The 20245-nt window shown below is 38.0% G+C and overlaps 1 protein-coding gene across 16 annotated transcripts in view; it reads right to left on the minus strand.

Annotated features, from left to right (window-relative positions):
• Positions 1 to 20245, minus strand: part of Itpr (Inositol 1,4,5,-trisphosphate receptor) — a 590630-nt gene that overhangs the window by 145618 nt on the left and 424767 nt on the right. For 13 of the 16 annotated variants that reach the window (XM_070084085.1, XM_070084080.1, XM_070084084.1 and 10 more), the window contains 3 exons: positions 19974 to 20082; positions 11333 to 11368; positions 4414 to 4525 (listed from right to left, as the gene is read on the minus strand). In XM_070084085.1, coding sequence (XP_069940186.1) covers positions 4414 to 4525; positions 11333 to 11368; positions 19974 to 20082 — 257 coding nt within the window. The remainder of the gene's footprint in view (positions 1 to 4413; positions 4526 to 11332; positions 11369 to 19973; positions 20083 to 20245) is intronic. The other 3 variants (XM_070084086.1, XM_070084081.1, XM_070084076.1) reach the window with 1 other exon arrangement.

Below are 20245 nucleotides of genomic sequence, written 5' to 3' on the forward strand. Positions count from 1 at the left end.
TCCACTGCCTCCAACCTCCTCCTTGCTGCAGCATTTACAACCCAAGCTTCACACCCATATAAGAGTGTTGGTACTACTATACTTTTATACATTCCCTTCTTTGCCTCCATAGATAAAGTTTTTAATAATAATAATTATAATATATATGTCACAATGGTTGTTTAATATATTTATAGATAGGGTTGTAAAAGAAGTAAATGCTAGGGTGTTCGGGACAAGGGTGGGATTAAATAATGGGGAAACAAATACAAAATGGGAATTGACACAGTTATTATATGCTGATGATACTGTGCTTATGGGAGATTCTAAAGAATAATTGCAAAGGTTAGTGGACGAGTTTGGGAGTGTGTGTAAAGGTAGAAAGTTGAAAGTGAACATAGAAAAGAGTAAGATGATGAGGGTATCAAATGATTTAGATAAAGAAAAATTGGATATTAAACTGGGGAGGAGGAGTATGGAAGAAGTGAATGTTTTTAGATATTTGGGAGTTGACGTGTCAGCGGATGGATTCATGAAGGATGAGGTTGATCATAGAACTGATGAAGGAAAAAAAGGCGAGTGGTGCATTCAGGTACATGTGTAGACAAAAAAACGCTATCTATGAAGGCAAAGAAGGGAATGTATCAAAGTATAGTAGTACCAACACTCTTATATGGGTGTGAAGCTTGGGTTGTAAATGCTGCAGCGAGGAGATGGTTGGAGGCAGTGGAGATGTCCTGTCTAAGGGCAATGTGTGGTGTAAATATTATACAGAAAATTCGGAGTGTGGAAATTAGGAGAAGGTGTGGAGTTAACAAAAGTATTAGTCAGAGGGCTGAAGAAGGGTTATTGAGGTGGTTTGGTCATTTAGAGAGAATTGAGCAAAGTACATAGAATGACATGGAGAGCGTGTAAATCTGTAGGGGATGGAAGGCGAGGTAGGGATCGTCCTCGAAAAGGTTGGAGGGAGGGGGGTTAAAGGGCATTTTGTGGGCGAGGGGCTTGGACTTCCAGCAAGCGTGTATGAGTGTGTTAGATGCATTCACTCAACATTTCCCAAAATCTCTCTCTCTCCTCTACACTTCTCTCTTCTCCAGGTGCATACACGCTTATTATAACCCACTTTTCACATCCAATCTTTATTTTACTCCACATAATCCTTGAATTAACACATTTATAGTTCCTCTTTTCCTGCCATAGCTTATCCTTCAACATTATTGCTACTCCTTGTTTAGCTCTAACTCTATTTGAAACCCCTGACCTAATCCCATTTATTCCTCTCCATTGAAACTCTCCCACCCCCTTCAGCTTTGTTTCACTTAAAGCCAGGACATCCAGCTTCTTCTCATTCATAACATCCACAATCATCTCTTTCTTATCATTTGCAAAACATCCACGCACATTCAGACTTCCCACTTTGACAATTTTCTTCTTCTTATTCTTTTTACAAAGCAGAAGTGTTATAAGAAGAGCAGAGTATATGGAGAGTAAAGAAAGGTGAAGAGAGTGGTGAGAGAGTACAAAAGGAGAGCAGATGATAGAGTGGGAGAGGCACTGTCAAGAAATTTTAATGAAAATAAGAAAAAATTTTGGAGTGAGTTAAACAAGTTAAGAAAGCCTAGGGAAAGTATGGATTTGTCAGTTAAAAACAGAGTAGGAGAGTTAGTAGATTGGGAGATGGAGGAATAAGGTAGATGGCGAGAATAATTTGAGGAACTTTTAACCCTTTGACTGTTTCAGGCCCCTCTCTGAAACTGTCATTCTATGTCGCTCAATTTTTGAAAAAAGAAAAAAAAAATTTTTTTTCTTATGAAATGATAGAGAATCTTTTCCCGATGGTAATGACACCAAAAGTTCGAAATTTGGTCGAAAACTCATGGAATTATGCTCCCGCGAAGTTAGCGGTCTCGGCAACATATGCGTATCGGCGATTTCGCCGACTTTGAGCCCTATTTTCAGCCAATTCCATTGTTCCAGTTGACCAAACTCATAGCTATTTCTTTAGAACTCCATTTTATCTATCAGCTGAGTACAAGAAACCTCCCATTTACTAATTTGGACTACCTAATATGGTGGTCAGAAATTGGCAATTTGGCCAATTTCACACAAACTAAAAAAGATGCCAATTTCAAAATAGGGTCCAGAATAAACAAGGTAGACATTCGTGGCACTAAAATAACATATGTTCTGTTCATTAGTCACATCTCTAGGCCCCTCTTATATTATTATTGCTTTTTATTTTGATTTTTTATTCATACAAAAAAATACAAAATTTAGTTATGCAGACTACTGCATTACTGTAAAAATGGTATAAATAATATCAGTGCACTAGTGAAAGAATATTAGACTCCCCAGTTGACGTGTATTGGACGTGTGGTGTGATTTATTTACTCCTGAACATTGGTAAAAATCGAACATTTCCGCTACTTTGAGCTCAGTTTCAAGGTCGTTTTCATTGTCAAAGTAATGAAAATCATCTCTATTTCTGTAATATGTTTTCCATTTTATCCCCTAAGACCATGAAAACGCGAATACAACGATAAATACTATACGAAAATACACCTCAAATTCGGCGTTTTATTCCAAAAACACGATCAGTTTCTTTTTCTCATTACGCAATGTGTGCTGCAGGATTTTTTTTATGTGGTGCACACTGACCACACAGACCCATTCTCTCACATGTGGGCCTACCAGCTTTCTCCCGCTTCATTTGAAGCCGCTAGAATTATTGAGTATATATACGTCAGAAACATTGGCTCGTAAGACGTATTTACACGTCGAAAACAGTCAAAGGGTTAAATGTTGAGGAAGAAAGAGAGGCGGTAATTTCATGCGCTGGTCAGGGAGGTATACCATCTTTTAGGAGTGAAGAATGTAAGTGTGGGGGAGGTACGTGAGGCATTACGTAGAATGAAAGGGGGTAAAGCAGCTGGAAGAGAGGGGGTAAAGGAGGTTTTGTGGGCGAGTGGCTTGGACTTCCAGCAAGCATGCGTAAGTGTGTTAGATAGGAGTGAATGGAGACGAATGGTACTTGGGGCCTGACGATCTGTTGGAGTGTGAACAGGGTAATATTTAGTGAAGGGATTCAGGGAAACTGGTTATTTTCATATAGTCGGACTTGAGTCCTGGAAATGGGAAGTACAATGCCTACACTTTAAAGGAGGGGTTTGGGATATTGGCAGTTTGGAGGGATATGTTGTATATCTTTATATGTATATGCTTCTAAACTGTTGTATTCTGAGCACTTCTGCAAAAACAGTGATAATGTGTGAGTGTGGTGAAAGTGTTGAATGATGATGAAAATATTTTCTTTTTGGGGATTTTCTTTCTTTTTTGGGTCACCCTGCCTCGGTGGGAGACGGCCGACTTGTTGAAAAGAAAAATAATAATAATAATAATAATAATAATAATAATAATACAATAATAATAATAATAATAATAATAATAATAATAATAATAATAATAATAATAATAATAATAATAATATATTGTCATTTTTAGACATTTTTCATATTCTTTTTTCTTCATTGTTTTTGTGCCAAATGCTTCAAAATACAAATTGGTAACCCTCTGGGTGGCTGTACTGCTAGACCACTGCTATCTCAGTGCCAACCTAAGGTTAAAAGGAAGAAGAGGTGTGGGCTCTGAGTGACTGCAGCAGACCCTTGGGATGCACAATTTTGTGTTATATTGTACAAATTTCTTACACAATGCCTCGCCCAAAGAGACAGTATTCACATACAATCAGCAGGAAGTGATTAGAAACTATGAAATAAACTAGAGAAATGAAGAAGGCAGCAGCACAGAGTGAGGCAGCTGGCCACCACCACCACTGTGGCCACTGCCACCACCACTGTGGCCACTGCCACCACCACTGTGGCCACAGTGATCATGTCTTCATCCATAGATACATCTGTCTTGACCACACCTGTGGTTACATATGTGACAACCTCACCACTAATCGTAAACACAAGCTAGGTGTGGGGTTATGGACTGGGAAGATACTAGAGTGGGAGAGTAAACGGTGGATGCTTTTTGCCACTGCCGGTATCGCCATCACTTGCCACATTGTGGCCTATTTTATTCATTCTAGAGTATATATCATGTTTCTATGTTATTAATATTGTTTATTATGTCATATTAGATGAACTGTGATAGATAACTAAGCCACAGAGTTGATATTATCATTATTTTGCCATGCCTCCTGAGAGGCTGTAACGGATTATTTACATTTCAATTAATTTAAATGAGGAAAATTGACTCAGCATACCAACAATCAGGATACGAACAAGGTTACGGAACAGATTAAATTCGTAAGCCGAGGTTCCACTGTATAGTAAAAGGGGGTAGAAGTCATTTCATAGCTGGAAAAAAAAGAAGTTATTTTAAATGAAAAAAAAAAATAAGAATTTTTTTAAATGAGGGCTATTTTACCTCCTGGTCCGACGTTTTGTGGTTGTTTAGCCCGCAGTTCTGCAGTTTCTTTCTTTGACCATGGATACTGATCAAAGTACCGTGCCAGGAGTAAATTTCGCAGAGCATCTCCCTAAAAAAATAAGTTATCTACATAATGCAAAGACATTGTATTAAGCTGACATATAAATTATGATTAATGAAAACAAATTAAGGGAACATTTTAAACACAAATTATTATGGGACATTTCATTCTTCCCTTTGTGTTTTGATTTTAGATTAACGTACAGATGTCCACAGGAGAAAAACTAAGAATGAAGGATGTTTTCAACCATGCAGATGCAGTCTTACATGTCACACAGAGATATACAGCTACATATTAACAACATTTGACATTCATGTAAAAGCAAGGAATCGTTTAGGAACATGGTAAACATATACTTGTAGCGTACAGTACTTTGTTTTATACTGACATCTTCCACCATGTTTATCATCCACTTAAAAATCAATATTCATACAGATAAAAATACTGAAGTATAATACACATTATAAAAAAAATATTTCCCAAATGACAGATCGGAAGTTTCATACAAGATGCCTAATATCTGTAGCAATACTTACCTCTCCAGGATAAGCCATGAATATACTTCTGTATAAGGCATTAACTTAAAACATATTTAATATATTATTTCAGCATTTCATATAAAATAGATCTATAATAATAATAATGCCAGTAAATAGTTTTCTTATAATGAACATCAGAAAGCTCAGAAATTACACAGTTTATATTATTATTAAACAATTTAAGTGAAACAAAGACTTCTTGGAGAAAAAAATATCATGACCAACATATAAACAAATACATCATGAACATATTTTCCCTAACATACAAATAGTCAATAACAGGACACGAGCAAGAATGCCTCATCTGTTTCACAGTATCCAACTGTCAAATTGTGGTTAACTGTCAGTTGTAGCTTATATCACAGTAAGAAGTTAATATATTAGAATACTGGTTTTGAAACTGTAGGAGCATATCCAGTGTTGAGAAAACTTTTATACACCCAAGTTTACAGCAAAATATTGTATCTTATTTGGAATGGAGTAAAAGGCAACTACTGTTCACTACACTACAATAGTTATGTGGTATTGACTCTTGCAGAATATGCTGAGAGAGAGAGAGAGCAAAAGAATTGATAAATGCAACAAAACTGCTTTTATAATGAAAATAAACCACTTCTAAAGGTGAGAGAATAATGTCTTAAAATAAGTGTAAGATTAAAGCATGGTTGGAAAATTCCCTATAGCAAGGGGCTAGTAACCCCTTCTCCTGTATACATTACTAAATTTAAAAAAGAGAATCTTTAGTTTTTCCTTTTGGGCCACCCTGCCTTCGTGGGATATGGCCGGTTTGTTGAAAAAAAATATATGTATATATATATTTTTTTAACAAGTCGGCCGTCTCCCACCGAGGCAGGGTGACCCAAAAAGAAAGAAAATCCCCAAAAAGAAAGAAAATCCCCAAAAAGAAAATACTTTCATCATCATTCAACTCTTTCACCTCACTCACACATAATCACTGTTTTTGCAGAGGTGCTAAGAACACAACAGCTTAGAAGCATATACGTATAAAGATACACAACATATCCCTCCAAACCGTCAACATCCCGAACCCCTCCTTTAGAGTGCAGGCATTGTACTTCCCCATTTCCAGGACTCAAGTCCGACTATATAAAAATAACCGGTTTCCCTGAATCCCTTCACTAAATATTACCCTGCTCACACTCCAACAGATCGTCAGGTCCCAAATACCATTCGTCTCCATTCACTCCTATTATGTGGATTAAAATAAGGGTTGGATACGAAAAATGGGTCATAATACGTGTGTATACACCTGGAGAAGAGTGTAGAGAGAGAGAGATTTTGGGAAATGTTAAGCGAGTGTGTAGGGACTTTTGCACCAAGTAAATGAGTAATTGTGGTAGAGAACCTAAATGCTAAAGTAGGAGAAACATTTAGAGAGGGTGTGGTAGGTAAGTTTGGGGTGCCAGGTGTAAATGATAATGGGGGCCCACTGACTGAACTTTGTATAGAAAAGGGTTTGGTTATAGGTAATACATATTTTAAGAAAAAGAGGATAAATAAGAATACAAAATATGATGTAGGGCAAAATGACAGTAGTTTGTTGGATTTTGTATTGGTAGTTAAAAGACTGTTGAGTAGACTTCAGGATGTATATGTTTATAGAGGGGATACAGATATATCACATCACTTTTTAGTTGTAGCTACAGTGAGGGTAAAAGGTAGATGGGATACAAGGAAAATAGAAGCAGCAAGTAAGAGAAAGGTGAAGGTTTATAAACTAGAGGAGGAAGCAGTTAGGGTAAGATATAAACAACTATTGGAGGACAGATGTACTAGAGAGAGTATAGGCAATGGGGATGAAGTTGTATGGGGTAGGTTTAAGAATGCAGTGTTAGTGTATTCAGCAGAAGTTTATGGTTACAGGAAAGTGGGTGCAGGAGGGAAGAAGAGCGGTGGTGGAATGATGATATAAAGAAAGTAGCATGGGAGAAAAAGTTAGCATATTAAAGGTTTTTACGAAGTAGAAGTGATGGAAGGAGGGAGAATATGGAGAGAAAAAGAGAGGTGAAGCAATGTAAAAAGAGAGCAAATGAGAGAGTGGGTGAGATGTTATCAACAAATTTTATTGAAAATAAGAAAAGTTTTGGAGTGAGATTAATAAGTTGAGGGAGCCTAGGGAACGAAAGGATTTGATAGTTAACAATAGGAGAGGAGAGTTATTAACCCTTTCACTGTCAAGACCTCTGATCACAAACCTACTCTCAGCGTCAAAAAATATTTGAAAAACTTAGAAAAATCTTAAGAATAATTCTCCGAGTGTTTTTAAAAAAAAAAAAAATTGCGATCAGTACTTATCGAGATATAGAGGCGTAAAGTTGACATAGTGAACCGCTTATGGCAACATCAGCAACTGCCGCTCACTCGGTAATACTTTTATTCTATTTTTTCTTTTATTTTTTAATATTTTATTTTTTCAAGTAACTTTTGTGGCCTGTGAGACCAATATAATGTGTCATGTATATATATATCCACTCATTTTATGCAACACAATAACCTGCACAAACATTATCATTACATTGTTTACAAAACCTGTTTCCACCAATCAACAACAAAAAAAGTTGTTTATTACTATTGTTCTATAATAAATATACACATATTGAGTCACTGGACACATTCCTAGAACTGCTACAGCTTGTGGAAGGGTGTTTGTGTGGGTGGTTGAAGGTAACCTTTGTTGTAGATGTGCTGAGAGCAGAATGGCTGATGTCACATGACACATTACACAACCACCACCACTCATTACCTATACCATCTTCCCCAACAAGCATGCTGTCTTCCCCACCACTCATATGGAAATAAGTCACTCAGACTTCTTTGGGTTATCCTAGGTTGATGGTCATCTGGGTTTTCAGCAATATTTCTGGTATCCTGGGCATTGCTTTCAGTCACAAACTCCTCAAAACCATGAAATTCATCTTCACTGACACTTCCATCTGTGTTAGAACTATCACTTGGGAAGAGTAGAGTCCCAATTCGCCAGGGAGTGAGGTATATATTACCAGAAAGCATGGTAAACAAGGCTTACTGAAATGGGACTCCCACAATGCACCACTGGCTCCCCAATTTTTTTTATACTGTGCACTCTGACCACGTAGACCTGTTCTCTCACATGTAGGTGTACCAGCTTTCTCCCCCTAGATTTGAAGGCGCTAGAATTTTGGTGTACTAATACGTCACCAACACTGGCTTGTAAGCCATACCTATACGGCACTGACAGTGAAAGGGTTAAATGGAGAGTCAGAGGTATTGGGAAGATGGAGGGAATATTCTGAGGAATTGTTAAATGTTGATGAAGATAGGGAAGCTGTGATTTTGTGTATAGGGCAAGGAGGAATAACATATTGTAGGAGTTAGGAAGAACCAGTTGTGAGTATGGGGGAAGTTTGTGAGGCAGTGGGTAGAATGAAAGGGAGTAAGGCAGCTCTATCAAAAGTAATGAACTGACAGCATGGTCATGAGTGCAACTAGTCTAACTAATGCAAAGTCATAAGAATAGTTTCCCATAACTGACAGCAATGAAGACAGGATAGTCAAAAGCCCAATTGTATTATAATTAAAATAAGCTTTTTGGTCATTTAACTCTTAGCAATTTCACAAGAGTTAAGGCAATGCTGAAAAATAGTGGGAAAAGAGCAACAACCTGGAAAAGATTGAAAGATTTCGAAAAATCGAAAAATGCAAAGAAATTGGCAAGTTTAGTGCCTTAAGCATCATAATAACTCGAGACCTAACAACAGATGACTTTCCTGTATCTGTTCATAGTGCAACACACCCATAACTGAATATAAAGGAAAAGGAATGTGAAAAGCTGAAGATATAACTGTTTGCAGAGTACTCTGAGAATCTAAGATAGATGTTGACAGCAAGAAGTGCTTATTAATCTGATGTGAAAATAATAACTGACTCCAGAAGTCATTTTTAGACTATATGCACATCCCACGCCATCAATGTATTTGCAGACATTAGTCTACACAGCAGTAGTATATATGAATGTGACTGGAAATGATATGGAATAATGATGCTGAATCCAAAGCAGAGAAGTGAGATTTCAAGAACAGAAGGGTAAAAAGGTTATACAGATATTAAACCATAGGGATTTCTCAAGCTTGGAGGGATAAGAAAGAAGACAAAAGGAAAGTGGGTAGACTAATGGATAATCAGAAGTTCCCAGACATAAGCGACAGACATACACAACTTTCCTGCTCCAGCTTCACCCTAGGCTCAACTCATTTCTAAGTCCAGCTCCAGCTCCTGGACAGGCTACCCATAATACAACCCAGGGACAATAAGGCCTGTTATCCTGGGTGTAAAGGGGAGCAAGGAGCAGAACAAACACAGCTGAATGCCTTTGAAATATATTTTCTTTCACCAAGAGCAATGTGGATATTTACAGGTATGTACACTTTATACAGTTGGAAAATGTATGTGTACAACATGATTTAGGCAAGGCCAAGACACAGCCTGGAGACAACAGTGCTCAACCAGTTCTAGTATGGAAATGACAAGGGTAGACAGGCAGGTGGTACCCATAACACCTCTATGATTGCCAGAACCATCTTCTCAAAGTCTGATACTTATAAGAGTACGAAGCTGCGCAGCTGTGAGTGTGTGTTAGTAATCAATGCCAATGGAACGAGCAATTTGCCAACAATGCTGTAGAGAAAATTTAGACAAATTTAATAAAGTGTATTCAGACATTAGACATCTGACTCATCTAGGTGGCATATGCAGACTACTGCATTACTGTAAAAAATGGTATAAATAATATCAGCACACTTGTGAAAGCATGCTAGACCCACCAGTTGACGTGTATTGGAAGCGTGATGTAATTTGTTTCTTTTGAACATCGGTAAAAATCGAACACTTCTACTACTTTGAGTTCAATTTCAAGGTACTTTACTCTGTAAACTATTCAAAATCATCTCCATTTCTGTAATATATCTTCCAGTCTATCAAATGAGGCCAAGAAAACAAGAATACAATCATAAATGCCATGTGAAAATACACCGCAAAGTTGCTGTTTTCAACCAAAAATACGGTCAGTTTCTTTTTTTTCATTATGCACAGCATGCTGTAGGATTTTTTTTAAACTGTGCACACTAACCACTCAGATCCTTTCTCTCATATGTAGGACTACCAGCTTTCTCCCACAAAATTGGAAGGCGCTAGAATTTTGGTGTAGTATTATAGGGCTGACACTTGCCTGCAATATTACAGGACTGACAGTGAAAGGGTTAAGAGAGAAAAGGGGCACATTTTAAAAAATAAAATTTTAAGAAACAAAGCGTTCAATGTTGGACAGCAAAACTTGCAAACAAATAAAATAAAACATTACAGTATGTGCAGAGTAAGCTTTTATGGGCAATGGTGCACTCTAAGTAGGACTTTTTCAAGTAAATTCAAGGAGTAGCATGACATGACATCATATAGAGAAATATGTGAAGTGATGTGAAAGGAAAAACATTTGTTTTTCTTTTTAGGTCACCCTGCCTTGGTGGGATAAGGCCAGTGCATTAAAAAAAATATGAAGTGACAAGCGGACAGGTTAGATGGTATTTATAGCTTTGAGGTGTGTGGAGACTGGCATTACTTGTACTTGCAGATACCTTGTTTATTTCTATATATAATGTCATGTCATTCTACGCTTCGAACTGCCTTGATAAAGCTCAACTTAAAGCAAAATGTTGTCTGTAACGGTAAACTCTGCATATAGTGTCTTCTTACCATAGTAGTATTCATATCTAATATAGGTAGTGTGGGGACCTTAGACTGATTGAAAATGGGTAAATAGGAGAATATATATTAATCCAAGGAAAGAGTTAAGAATAAATTAAGAGTGAATTTTTGTGTATATATGTAACAAAAAATAGCAATGATAAACATAAAAGGCGGCTATATGAACAAGTTATCTGAGAAGAGTATACATAACATAAAAAAAAATTGATCTTACATTGTATTCTACTGCTTTCACTTGAACTCGTACGTGCAAATTAACAAACCAGTATCCAAATTTATAAAACTGAACAGTCTGGGTAAAAGAGGGCCAAACAATGATAGTTCAACTATTAATCCTGGGGAAACACTGAACATCAATTTTTATACATTACATTTATGGTGATATGTTATATCCAGGCTCAATACTGCTATAAGCAGCACTTGTATGCAAAGTCATATGCAACAATTAGATGAATACCTACAATTTACTATTGAATTACATTACAAGATATAATTTTTAAGTGGATGTAAATCAAAACAGTTGGCTCCTGCACATAACATATCCACAATCAAATCTTACCATTTCGAGTTCTTCTTTTTCAAAACTTGACTCCCCCTACAAATGTAAAAATAGGCAATAGAATGAGTAACAATTATTCATCTTAATGTTAGAGGATATATGCAACCACAAAATAAAAATCTTTTTCAAGGTAGAAAATTCAGTAACATACAGTATTGTATGCATGCCAATTTCAGCCAATTTTTTTTTTTTTCAAATTTAACTCTAATTTAAAAACATGTGTCCCCAGTCATATAGCTGTTATTTCCTTATTTACATTAAACTATGCCAAATGTTGAGGGAACTGTGTTCACTGGTTTAAAAAATAAAAATGATTACTATATATGATTCTTGGGACGTAAAATTGGATGCCAATCATCACATTGAAAAAAAGTGATGAACAGTCCTCACCATATTATTTGTGGTGTAAAATATAAACCTCAGAACACAGGTAAGCCATGGAAATGTTAGGAAATACTTTTTCAGTCTTATGGTGGTAAACAAGTGGAAAGAACTTTGTGAGGAGATGAAGGCAGATTCCATACAATTTCAAGAGTAGGTATGATATGACCCAGGAGACCAAGAATCAGTGTGTATCAGCCAATTTTCTGAGATCAAGAGGCAGGTCCAGGTACTGAGTCTTATCCCCAGCAAACAAGACTGAGTATAACTTGGTGGGCATGTCTGTTTGGTATTCCATAACCATTTCCAAAAAGATGACTATCTGGCATCCAATTTACCTTATTAAGGTCCACATACATAGTTTTTCAATGTGACTAACTTTCTTATAGATTATGTGTATATTCCCAAAAACGTGATATATTTATGATAGATTATTTCTGTTGAAATTCTGACCCTCGAGTAAATAATAGTTCAAAAATCTACCTGGAAAAACTAAATATATTAGGGGTTACTGCACACACCTCTGGATATCCGCACACCTTAAAGCCACTCAAGCCTGAGACCAGAAAATATATTACCATGGGCATGGTATTTATCTTTTCTTTGATAACAACATTATTGTTTTCCTTAAAAAAAAGATTTGTGACATTGTTATCCTCAGGTCCCTTACCTTCTTCTTCTGTGCTACAGATATACTCATCACATTTTTTACTGTTAATTTATGTTTTATGGTAGAAAAGCTGAAATTTATTCTCGATGAACATCATACTGTTGTAGAATGGGGTGATGGTGACTCGTGTTAATAAGCAGTGGTGGTAATGGGGAAGTGGTAATGGGGAAGTGGTAATGGGGAAGTGGTAATGGGGAAGTGGTAATGGGGTAGTGGTAATGGGGTAGTGGCAGTGGGGTACTGGCAGTGGTAGTTGTGGGGTGGTGGTACTGGGGTAGTGGCAGTTATGTTAGTGGGGAAGTAGCAGCGAGTGGGGAAGTAGCAGTGATGGCAGTGGGGAAGTAGCAATGATGGTAGTGGGGAAGTAGCAATGATGGTAGTGGGTAAGAAGCAGTGATGGTAGTGGGGAAATAGCGGTGATGGTAGTGGGGAAGCAGCAGTGATGGTATTGGGGGGAGTGGCTGTGGTAGTAGTGGGGAGGGGCTGCAGTAGTGGTGGTAGTGGGGTAGTGGCAGTGGGGGTAGTGAAAGTGGTAGTAGTAGGAGTGACAGCGGTGGAAGTGGGGCGAGTGACAGCGGTGGTAGTGGGGCGAGTGACAGCGGTGGTAGTGGGGCGAGTGACAATGGTGGTAGTGGGAGGAGTAACAGTGGTGGTAGTCAGGGGAGTGGTAGTGAAAGGGAGGGGTCCCTTTACACTTATTGAGTTGTTCCTTAGAACACTCACTGCATTCCTGAACTTAATTAGGGGCATTCTGCCAAGCCATTTGCTTTCATAGGGAATGATTTCTCAGTGCAAATTTATGATTAGTGCCTCTAGAGTTTTCCAGGTGTTAATTATGATGCATCTCTATTACCTATATTTAACCCTTTGAGGGTCGACAGGCCCTCTCCGAAACTCGTTCTCAGGGTCGGCCAAATTTAAAAAAAAAAAAAAATTATTTTCTCTTATGAAAAGATAGAGAATCTTTTCCCGATCATAAAGACACCAAAAGTTTGAAATTTGATAGAAAACTTACGGAATTATGCTCTCGCAAAGTTAGCGGTCTCGGCGATGTTTACGCATCAGCGATTTTGCCCACTTTGAGCCCCATTTTCGACCAATTTCGCTGTACTAGTCGACAAAAAACATGAATATTTCGCTAGAACTCCATTTTTTCTATCAAATGGGTGCAAGAAACCACCCATTTATGAAATTCAACTATCCAGTACAGTGGTCAGAATTTAGCAATTTTGCCAATTTCACACAAATTTCAAAAGATGCCAATTTCACACAAATTTCAAAAGATGCCAATTTCCGAATAGGGTCCAGAATAAACAAGAAAGACATTCCTGGCACTAAAATGACATTTCCTCTAGTCATTAGTCACGTCTCAAGGTCCCTCTTATATTCTTTTGCTTTCCATTTTGAATTTTTATTCTCACAAAAAATATAAGATTTACTGTTATGCAGACTACTGCATTAGTGTAAAAAATGGTATAAATATTATTGGTGCACTTGTGAAAGAATATTAGACTCACCAGTTGACGTGTATTGCACGCTTGGCACGATTTGTTTACTTTTGAAGTTTGGTAAAAATCGAACATTTCTGCTACTTTGAGCTCAATTTCAAGGCACCTTTCATTGTAAAACCAGCCAAAATCATCTCAATTTCTGTAATATGTCTTCCATTCTATAAAATGAGACCAAGAAAACTAGAATACAACAATAAATACCATACGAAAATACACTGCAAAGTCGCTGATTTATTCCAAAAAAATGGTCAAAGTTTTTTTTTTCTCATTATGCACTGTGTGCTGCAGGATTTTTTTTAGACTGTGCACACTGACCACATAGACTCATTCTTTCATATGAAGGCCTACCAGCTTTCTCCCACTAGATTTGAGGCCGCTAGAATTTATGCGTACTAGTACGTCAAAAACCCCTACGCGTAAGACGTACTAGTACGACGAAAACCCTCAAAGGGTTAAAGGAGTACAGACTGAGAAACTTAAGTGTTCCCAATAATTTAGATGCTTGACTGAATCTACATGAACAATGAAGGTTTTCTGTACATTCTCCAGAGCTGCCTTAAAAAGGGCTATTAGAGTACAGCAGTATTCCAGCCAAGAGAGAACAAGTAACTTGAAGAGTGTCATCATAGGCTTGGTATCTCTTGTTTTAAAGGATCTAGCTATCCAGCCTATTATTTTTCTTGCAGTTGTGATAATGAGATTTCCTGTGATCCTCGAGAGTGAGATCTGATATTATCTCTTGCATTAGTCTTTCTTCTAGGTAGTAGGTTGGTAGACAGCAATCGCCCAGGGAGGTACTACCGTCCTGCCAAGTGAGTGTAAAATGAAAGCCTGTAATTGTTTTGCATGATGGTAGGATTGCTGGTGTCCTTTTTTCTGTCTCATGGACATGCAAAATTTCAGGTACGTCTTGCTACTTCTACTTACACTCAGGTCACACTACACATACATGTACAAGCGTATATATACATAACCCTCTGGGTTTTCTTCTATTTTCTTTCTAGTTCTTGTTCTTGTTTATTTCCTCTTATCTCCATGGGGAAGTGGAACAGAATTCTTCCTCCGTAGGCCATGCGTGTTGTAAGAGGCGACTAAAATGCCGGGAGCAAGGGGCTAGTAACCCCTTCTCCTGTATATATTACTAAATTTGAAAGGAGAAACTTTGTTTTTTTCTTTTGGGCCACCCCGCCTCGGTGGGATACAGCCGGTGTGTTGAAAGAAAGAAAGATTAGTCTTTCTCTCCATTCAATAAAATGAGATTGTTTTATACTCTGCTCTGGTCTATTTTGCCAATTTCTCCATAGTGCAGTAACTGAGATTTGTCCTCATTTAGCATTACATTGTTGTCAGTGACCCACTGGAAAACTATGTTTACATCAGCTTTGAGATTTGCTATGTCCTTGATAGTGGTAGTGGTGGTGGGTGTGAATGATGGTGATAGGTAGCAGTGGCAGTGATGGTAGATGGTTGGGGGAAAGGAATAAAAAAAATTTCAATTAAAAAATACTGTACATTATGCAAAACTTTAAGAGAGGGTCTACTGTATCTACAGTATCATGCCAAAAAATGTATATATAGTGGAACCTCGGCTAACGAGCGTCCCACCATGTGAGTTTTTCAGGATACGAGCTGTTGCTCGGTCGATTTTTTTGTTTCTGGATTTTTTTTTTTTATTATTATCACACTGGCCGATTCCCACCAAGGCAGGGTGGCCTGAAAAAGAAAAACTTTCACCATCATTCACTCCATCACTGTCTTGCCAGAAGGGTGCTTTACACTACAGTTTTTAAACTGCAACATTTACACCCCTCCTTCAGAGTGCAGGCACTGTACTTCCCATCTCCAGGACTCAAGTCCAGCCTGCCGGTTTCCCTGAACCCCTTCATAAATGTTACTTTGCTCACACTCCAACAGCACGTCAAGTATTAAAAACCATTTGTCTCCATTCACTCCTATCAAACACGCTCACGCATGCCTGCTGGAAGTCCAAGCCCCTCGCACACAAAACCTCCTTTACCCCCTCCCTCCAACCTTTCCTAGGCCGACCCCTACCCCGCCTTCCTTCCACTACAGACTGATACACTCTTGAAGTCATTCTGTTTCTCTCAATTCTCTCTACATGTCCGAACCACCTCAACAACCCTTCCTCAGCCCTCTGGACAACAGTTTTGGTAATCCCGCACCTCCTCCTAACTTCCAAACTACGAATTCTCTGCATTATATTCACACCACACACTGCCCTCAGACATGACATCTCCACTGCCTCCAGGATGCCTTCAGGATGCAAGCTTCCCCTTCCAACAACTTTTATTTAGACCTTCAGATCTTACAAAACTGAAAGTGAATATATAACTGTAGTTCACTGTTGTGATGTATTATGTTGTTTTTACTGCTTAAGACTATAGCTGCAACAGAAATAATAGTATTTCTTACCTTAAATTTGTCGATGATTGTGAAGAGAGTGGAGAGTTATGCTGTGGTCCTACTGGGCTGAGGTAGATGGTAGAGGTTCTGGTACTGAAGTCGATGGTTGTGCTGGAGTGTGCATAAATTCTGCAATGGATTTCTGTTCTATAATGCCCTGCGGTACATTATACAACTGATGGTAAGGATCGGCTGCTGTAGACACCATTTCAGGGTCCTCTTCAGTGAAAAACTCTAACTTTAAATCCTTCAGTAAGTCAGTCAAGTCATTCAGTCAGTCAAGTCGTTAATTAAGTCAGTCAGTCAGTCAATTCATTCAGTTAGTCAAGTCAGTAAGTCATTCAGTCAAGTCAGTAAGTCATTCAGTCAAGTCAGTAAGTCATTCAGTCAAGTCAGTAAGTCATTCAGTCAAGTCAGTAAGTCATTAAGCAATATTGGTATGCCTAATGGGTGTCATGATTGCTTGGCAGATATAAGATATGGTAATTAAAAGATCAAAACACAATTCACAAATACAGCTAGCTTGTAGGAGAGACGTGGAACTGAGCACATAAGCTGGGATGGTGGTGTTGGGAGTGTTGGGGGATGGCAGGAGGTCTCCCTCGCTGACCCACAACAAGGCGGCCGCTTGAGGTAGGGAATGGCCCCCACCACTTGTCACATGACATATTTTATTCATTCTAGAGTACAGTGGTACCTCGAGTTACAAACTTAATTTGTTCCAGAAGGCTGTTCGAGTGCCGATACCAAACGAATTTGTTCCCATAAGGAATAATGTAAATTAGATTAGTTCGTTTCAGACCCCCAAAAATACACTTACAAAAGCATTTACAAAAATACACTTACATAACTGCTCAAGTTGGGAGCTGTTCGAAACTCGAGGTACCACTGTATATACAGGTTTCTATGTTATTTACATGTATATTGTTTATGTCATATTAGATGAATTGTGATAGATAAATAAGCCGTAGAACTGATATTAGAGTTATATTCTTGCCTCCTGAGAGCAGGAATTCCGCTGAAACAGATTAATGGCATATCAATTAATTTAAATGAAGAAAATTGACTCAGCATACGAGTAGATCGGAATACGAGCAAGGTCACGCAACGGATTAAATTCGTTACCCGAGGTTCCACTGTATATATAAGTATTTTTTTTTATACCTGGTACCTGGAAGCTAAAACATTCAATCACTTTGACATAATTTCCTCTTGAGCAATTGCCGATGAACTTTCTTTCACATTTTCTTGCACACACTGCCTCACTGTTGCAATACCTATGAACAGCATATCATGGCTGGCATACACTTGTTTCATCTCAACCCACTTCAGAATAACACTACTGGTTCAAACAGACCAGATTCTCTCTGCATCAACCCAAGACATCAATCTTCTTTCATAAGAATAGACATGTATGCAATACTTAGGACATTTTATTATGAGATATTTTTCCTGCTGAGGACTTGATCAATCTAATGGACTGATGAAGCCCCAATGGGTAAGAGTTTCCTAATGAAATGATGGAAGTGCTGTCTGCACGTCTATTTGACAGTTTGTTGGTACTGCCGCACCTATTAACAGCACTTACACATCTGTAGCCTTTCCAGATGATCTGGAAAAGAGCCCACACATCACAATTATCATCTTCACTCTGTTGTTTATGTTCCTAAAGTATATGAAATCATGAACTGTATAATCTTTAGTCCATTTTAAAATTAGCATAACAGATATCTTTTTGACAACAAGAAAACTAAAACAAATGTAAGCATGATACATTGCAGTAAATAAATGTATATAGTTTTATTACATTATTATTAACACATTGGCCATTTCCAACAAAGGTAGGGTGGCCCAAAAAAGAAAAACTTTCACCATCATTCACTCCATCACTGTTTTGCCAAAGGCACGCTTACACTACAGTTATAAAACTGCAACATTAACACCCCTCCTTCAGAGCGCAGGCACTGTAATTCTCAGGACTCAAGTTCAACCTGCTGGTTTCCCTGAATCCCTTGATAAACATTGCCCTACTCACACTCCAACAGTACATCAAGTCCTAAAAAACCACGTCTCCATCTGCTCCTCGCACACAAAACCTCCTTTACCCACTCCCTCTAACCTTTCCTAGGCCAACCTCTACCCCGCCTTCCCTCAATTACAGATTTATGCTCTCTTGAAGTCATTCTATTTTGTTCCATCCTCTCTGCATGTCCGAACCACCTCAGCCACCCGTCCTCAGCCCTCTGGATAATAGTTTTGGTAATTCCACACCTCCTAATTTCTAAACTACGAATGCTCTGCATTATATTCACACCACACGTTGCCCTCAGACACGACATCTCCACAGCCTCCAGCCTTCTCCTTGCTGTAACATTCACCACCCATGCTTCACACCCATATAAGAGTGCTGGTATAACTATACTCTCATACATTCCCCTCTTTGCTTCCATGGACAAAGTTCTTTGTCTCCATAGACTCCTCAGTACACCACTCACCATTTTCCTCTCATCAATTTTATGATTCACCTCATCTTTCATAGACCCATCTGCTGACACATCCACTCCTAAATATCTGAACACATTTACCTCCTCCATACTCTCCCTCCAATCTAATATCCAATCTTTCGCCACCTAATTTTTTTGTTATCCTTATCACCTTACTCTTTCCTATATTCACTTTCAATTTTCTTTTACATACCCTACCAAACTTATCCACCAACCTTTGCAACTTCTCTTCAGAATCTCCCAAAAGCACCGTGTCATCAGCAAAGAGAAACTGTGACAACTCCCACTTTATGTTAGATTCTTTATCTCTTAACCCCACACCTCTTGCCAACACCCGAGTATTCGCCTCTCTTACAACCCTATCTATAAATATACTGAACGACCATGGCAACATCACACATCCTTGTCTAAGACCTAGTTTTACTTGGAAATAATCTCTCTCTCTCTCTCCTACACACTCTAACCTGAGCCTCACTAACCTCATAAAAACTTTTCACTGCTTTCAATAACCTATCTCCTATTCCATACATTTGCAACATTGCCCCCTTATCCACCTAGTCATATGCCTTTTCCAAATCCATAAATGCCACAAAAACCTCTTTACCCATATCTAAAGCTGTTTCACTATAAATGCTTGGTCTACACATCCCCTACCTTTCCTAAAGCCTCCTTGTTCATCTGCTATCCTACTCTCCATCTTACTCTTACTCTACCATACATCTTACCAGGAATACTCAACTCACTTATTCCCCTATAATTTTTGCATTGTCTTTCGTTCCCTTTGCCTTTATACAAAGGAACTATGCATGCTCTCTGCCAATCCCTGGGTACCTTTTACCCTTTCATACATTTATTAAATAAATGCACCAACCACTCCAAAACTATATCCTCACCTGCTTTTAACATTTCTATCTTTATCCCATCAATCCCAGTTGCTTTACCCCCTTTCATTCTACCCACTGCTTCAAGAACTTCCCCCACACTCACAACTCACTCCTACAAGGTGTTATGCCTCCTTGCCCTATACATGAAATCACAGCTTCCATATCTTCATCAACATTTAACAACTCCTCAAAGGCATTCAGCATGAATATAAGAAAAGAATTTATTTTCCTTTCTATAACTTATAAAGTTTTAAATTTGTTTCTTACCTTCTCTCCATATTCTGAATCTGTTATCATGTCTTTTAAAGTCTTGAGAACCTGAATGCATAATTTTTCATCTTTTTCTTCCAGCAACTTCTCACAGTGACGAATCAACCTAAAAGATAAACAAACTTTTAAACATCCTATACCAAGCAAGTAGACAACATATACAATAAGAGTGCATTCAAATTATAATGCATATATTTAATATTTTAAAAGACATTTTATTTAATACACTTTGAGCATCAAAACCATTTTTTAATAAATTATATCAACAA

This window comes from Cherax quadricarinatus, chromosome 11 (assembly GCF_038502225.1).
Source record: "Cherax quadricarinatus isolate ZL_2023a chromosome 11, ASM3850222v1, whole genome shotgun sequence".
NCBI classification, from domain to species: domain Eukaryota; kingdom Metazoa; phylum Arthropoda; class Malacostraca; order Decapoda; family Parastacidae; genus Cherax; species Cherax quadricarinatus.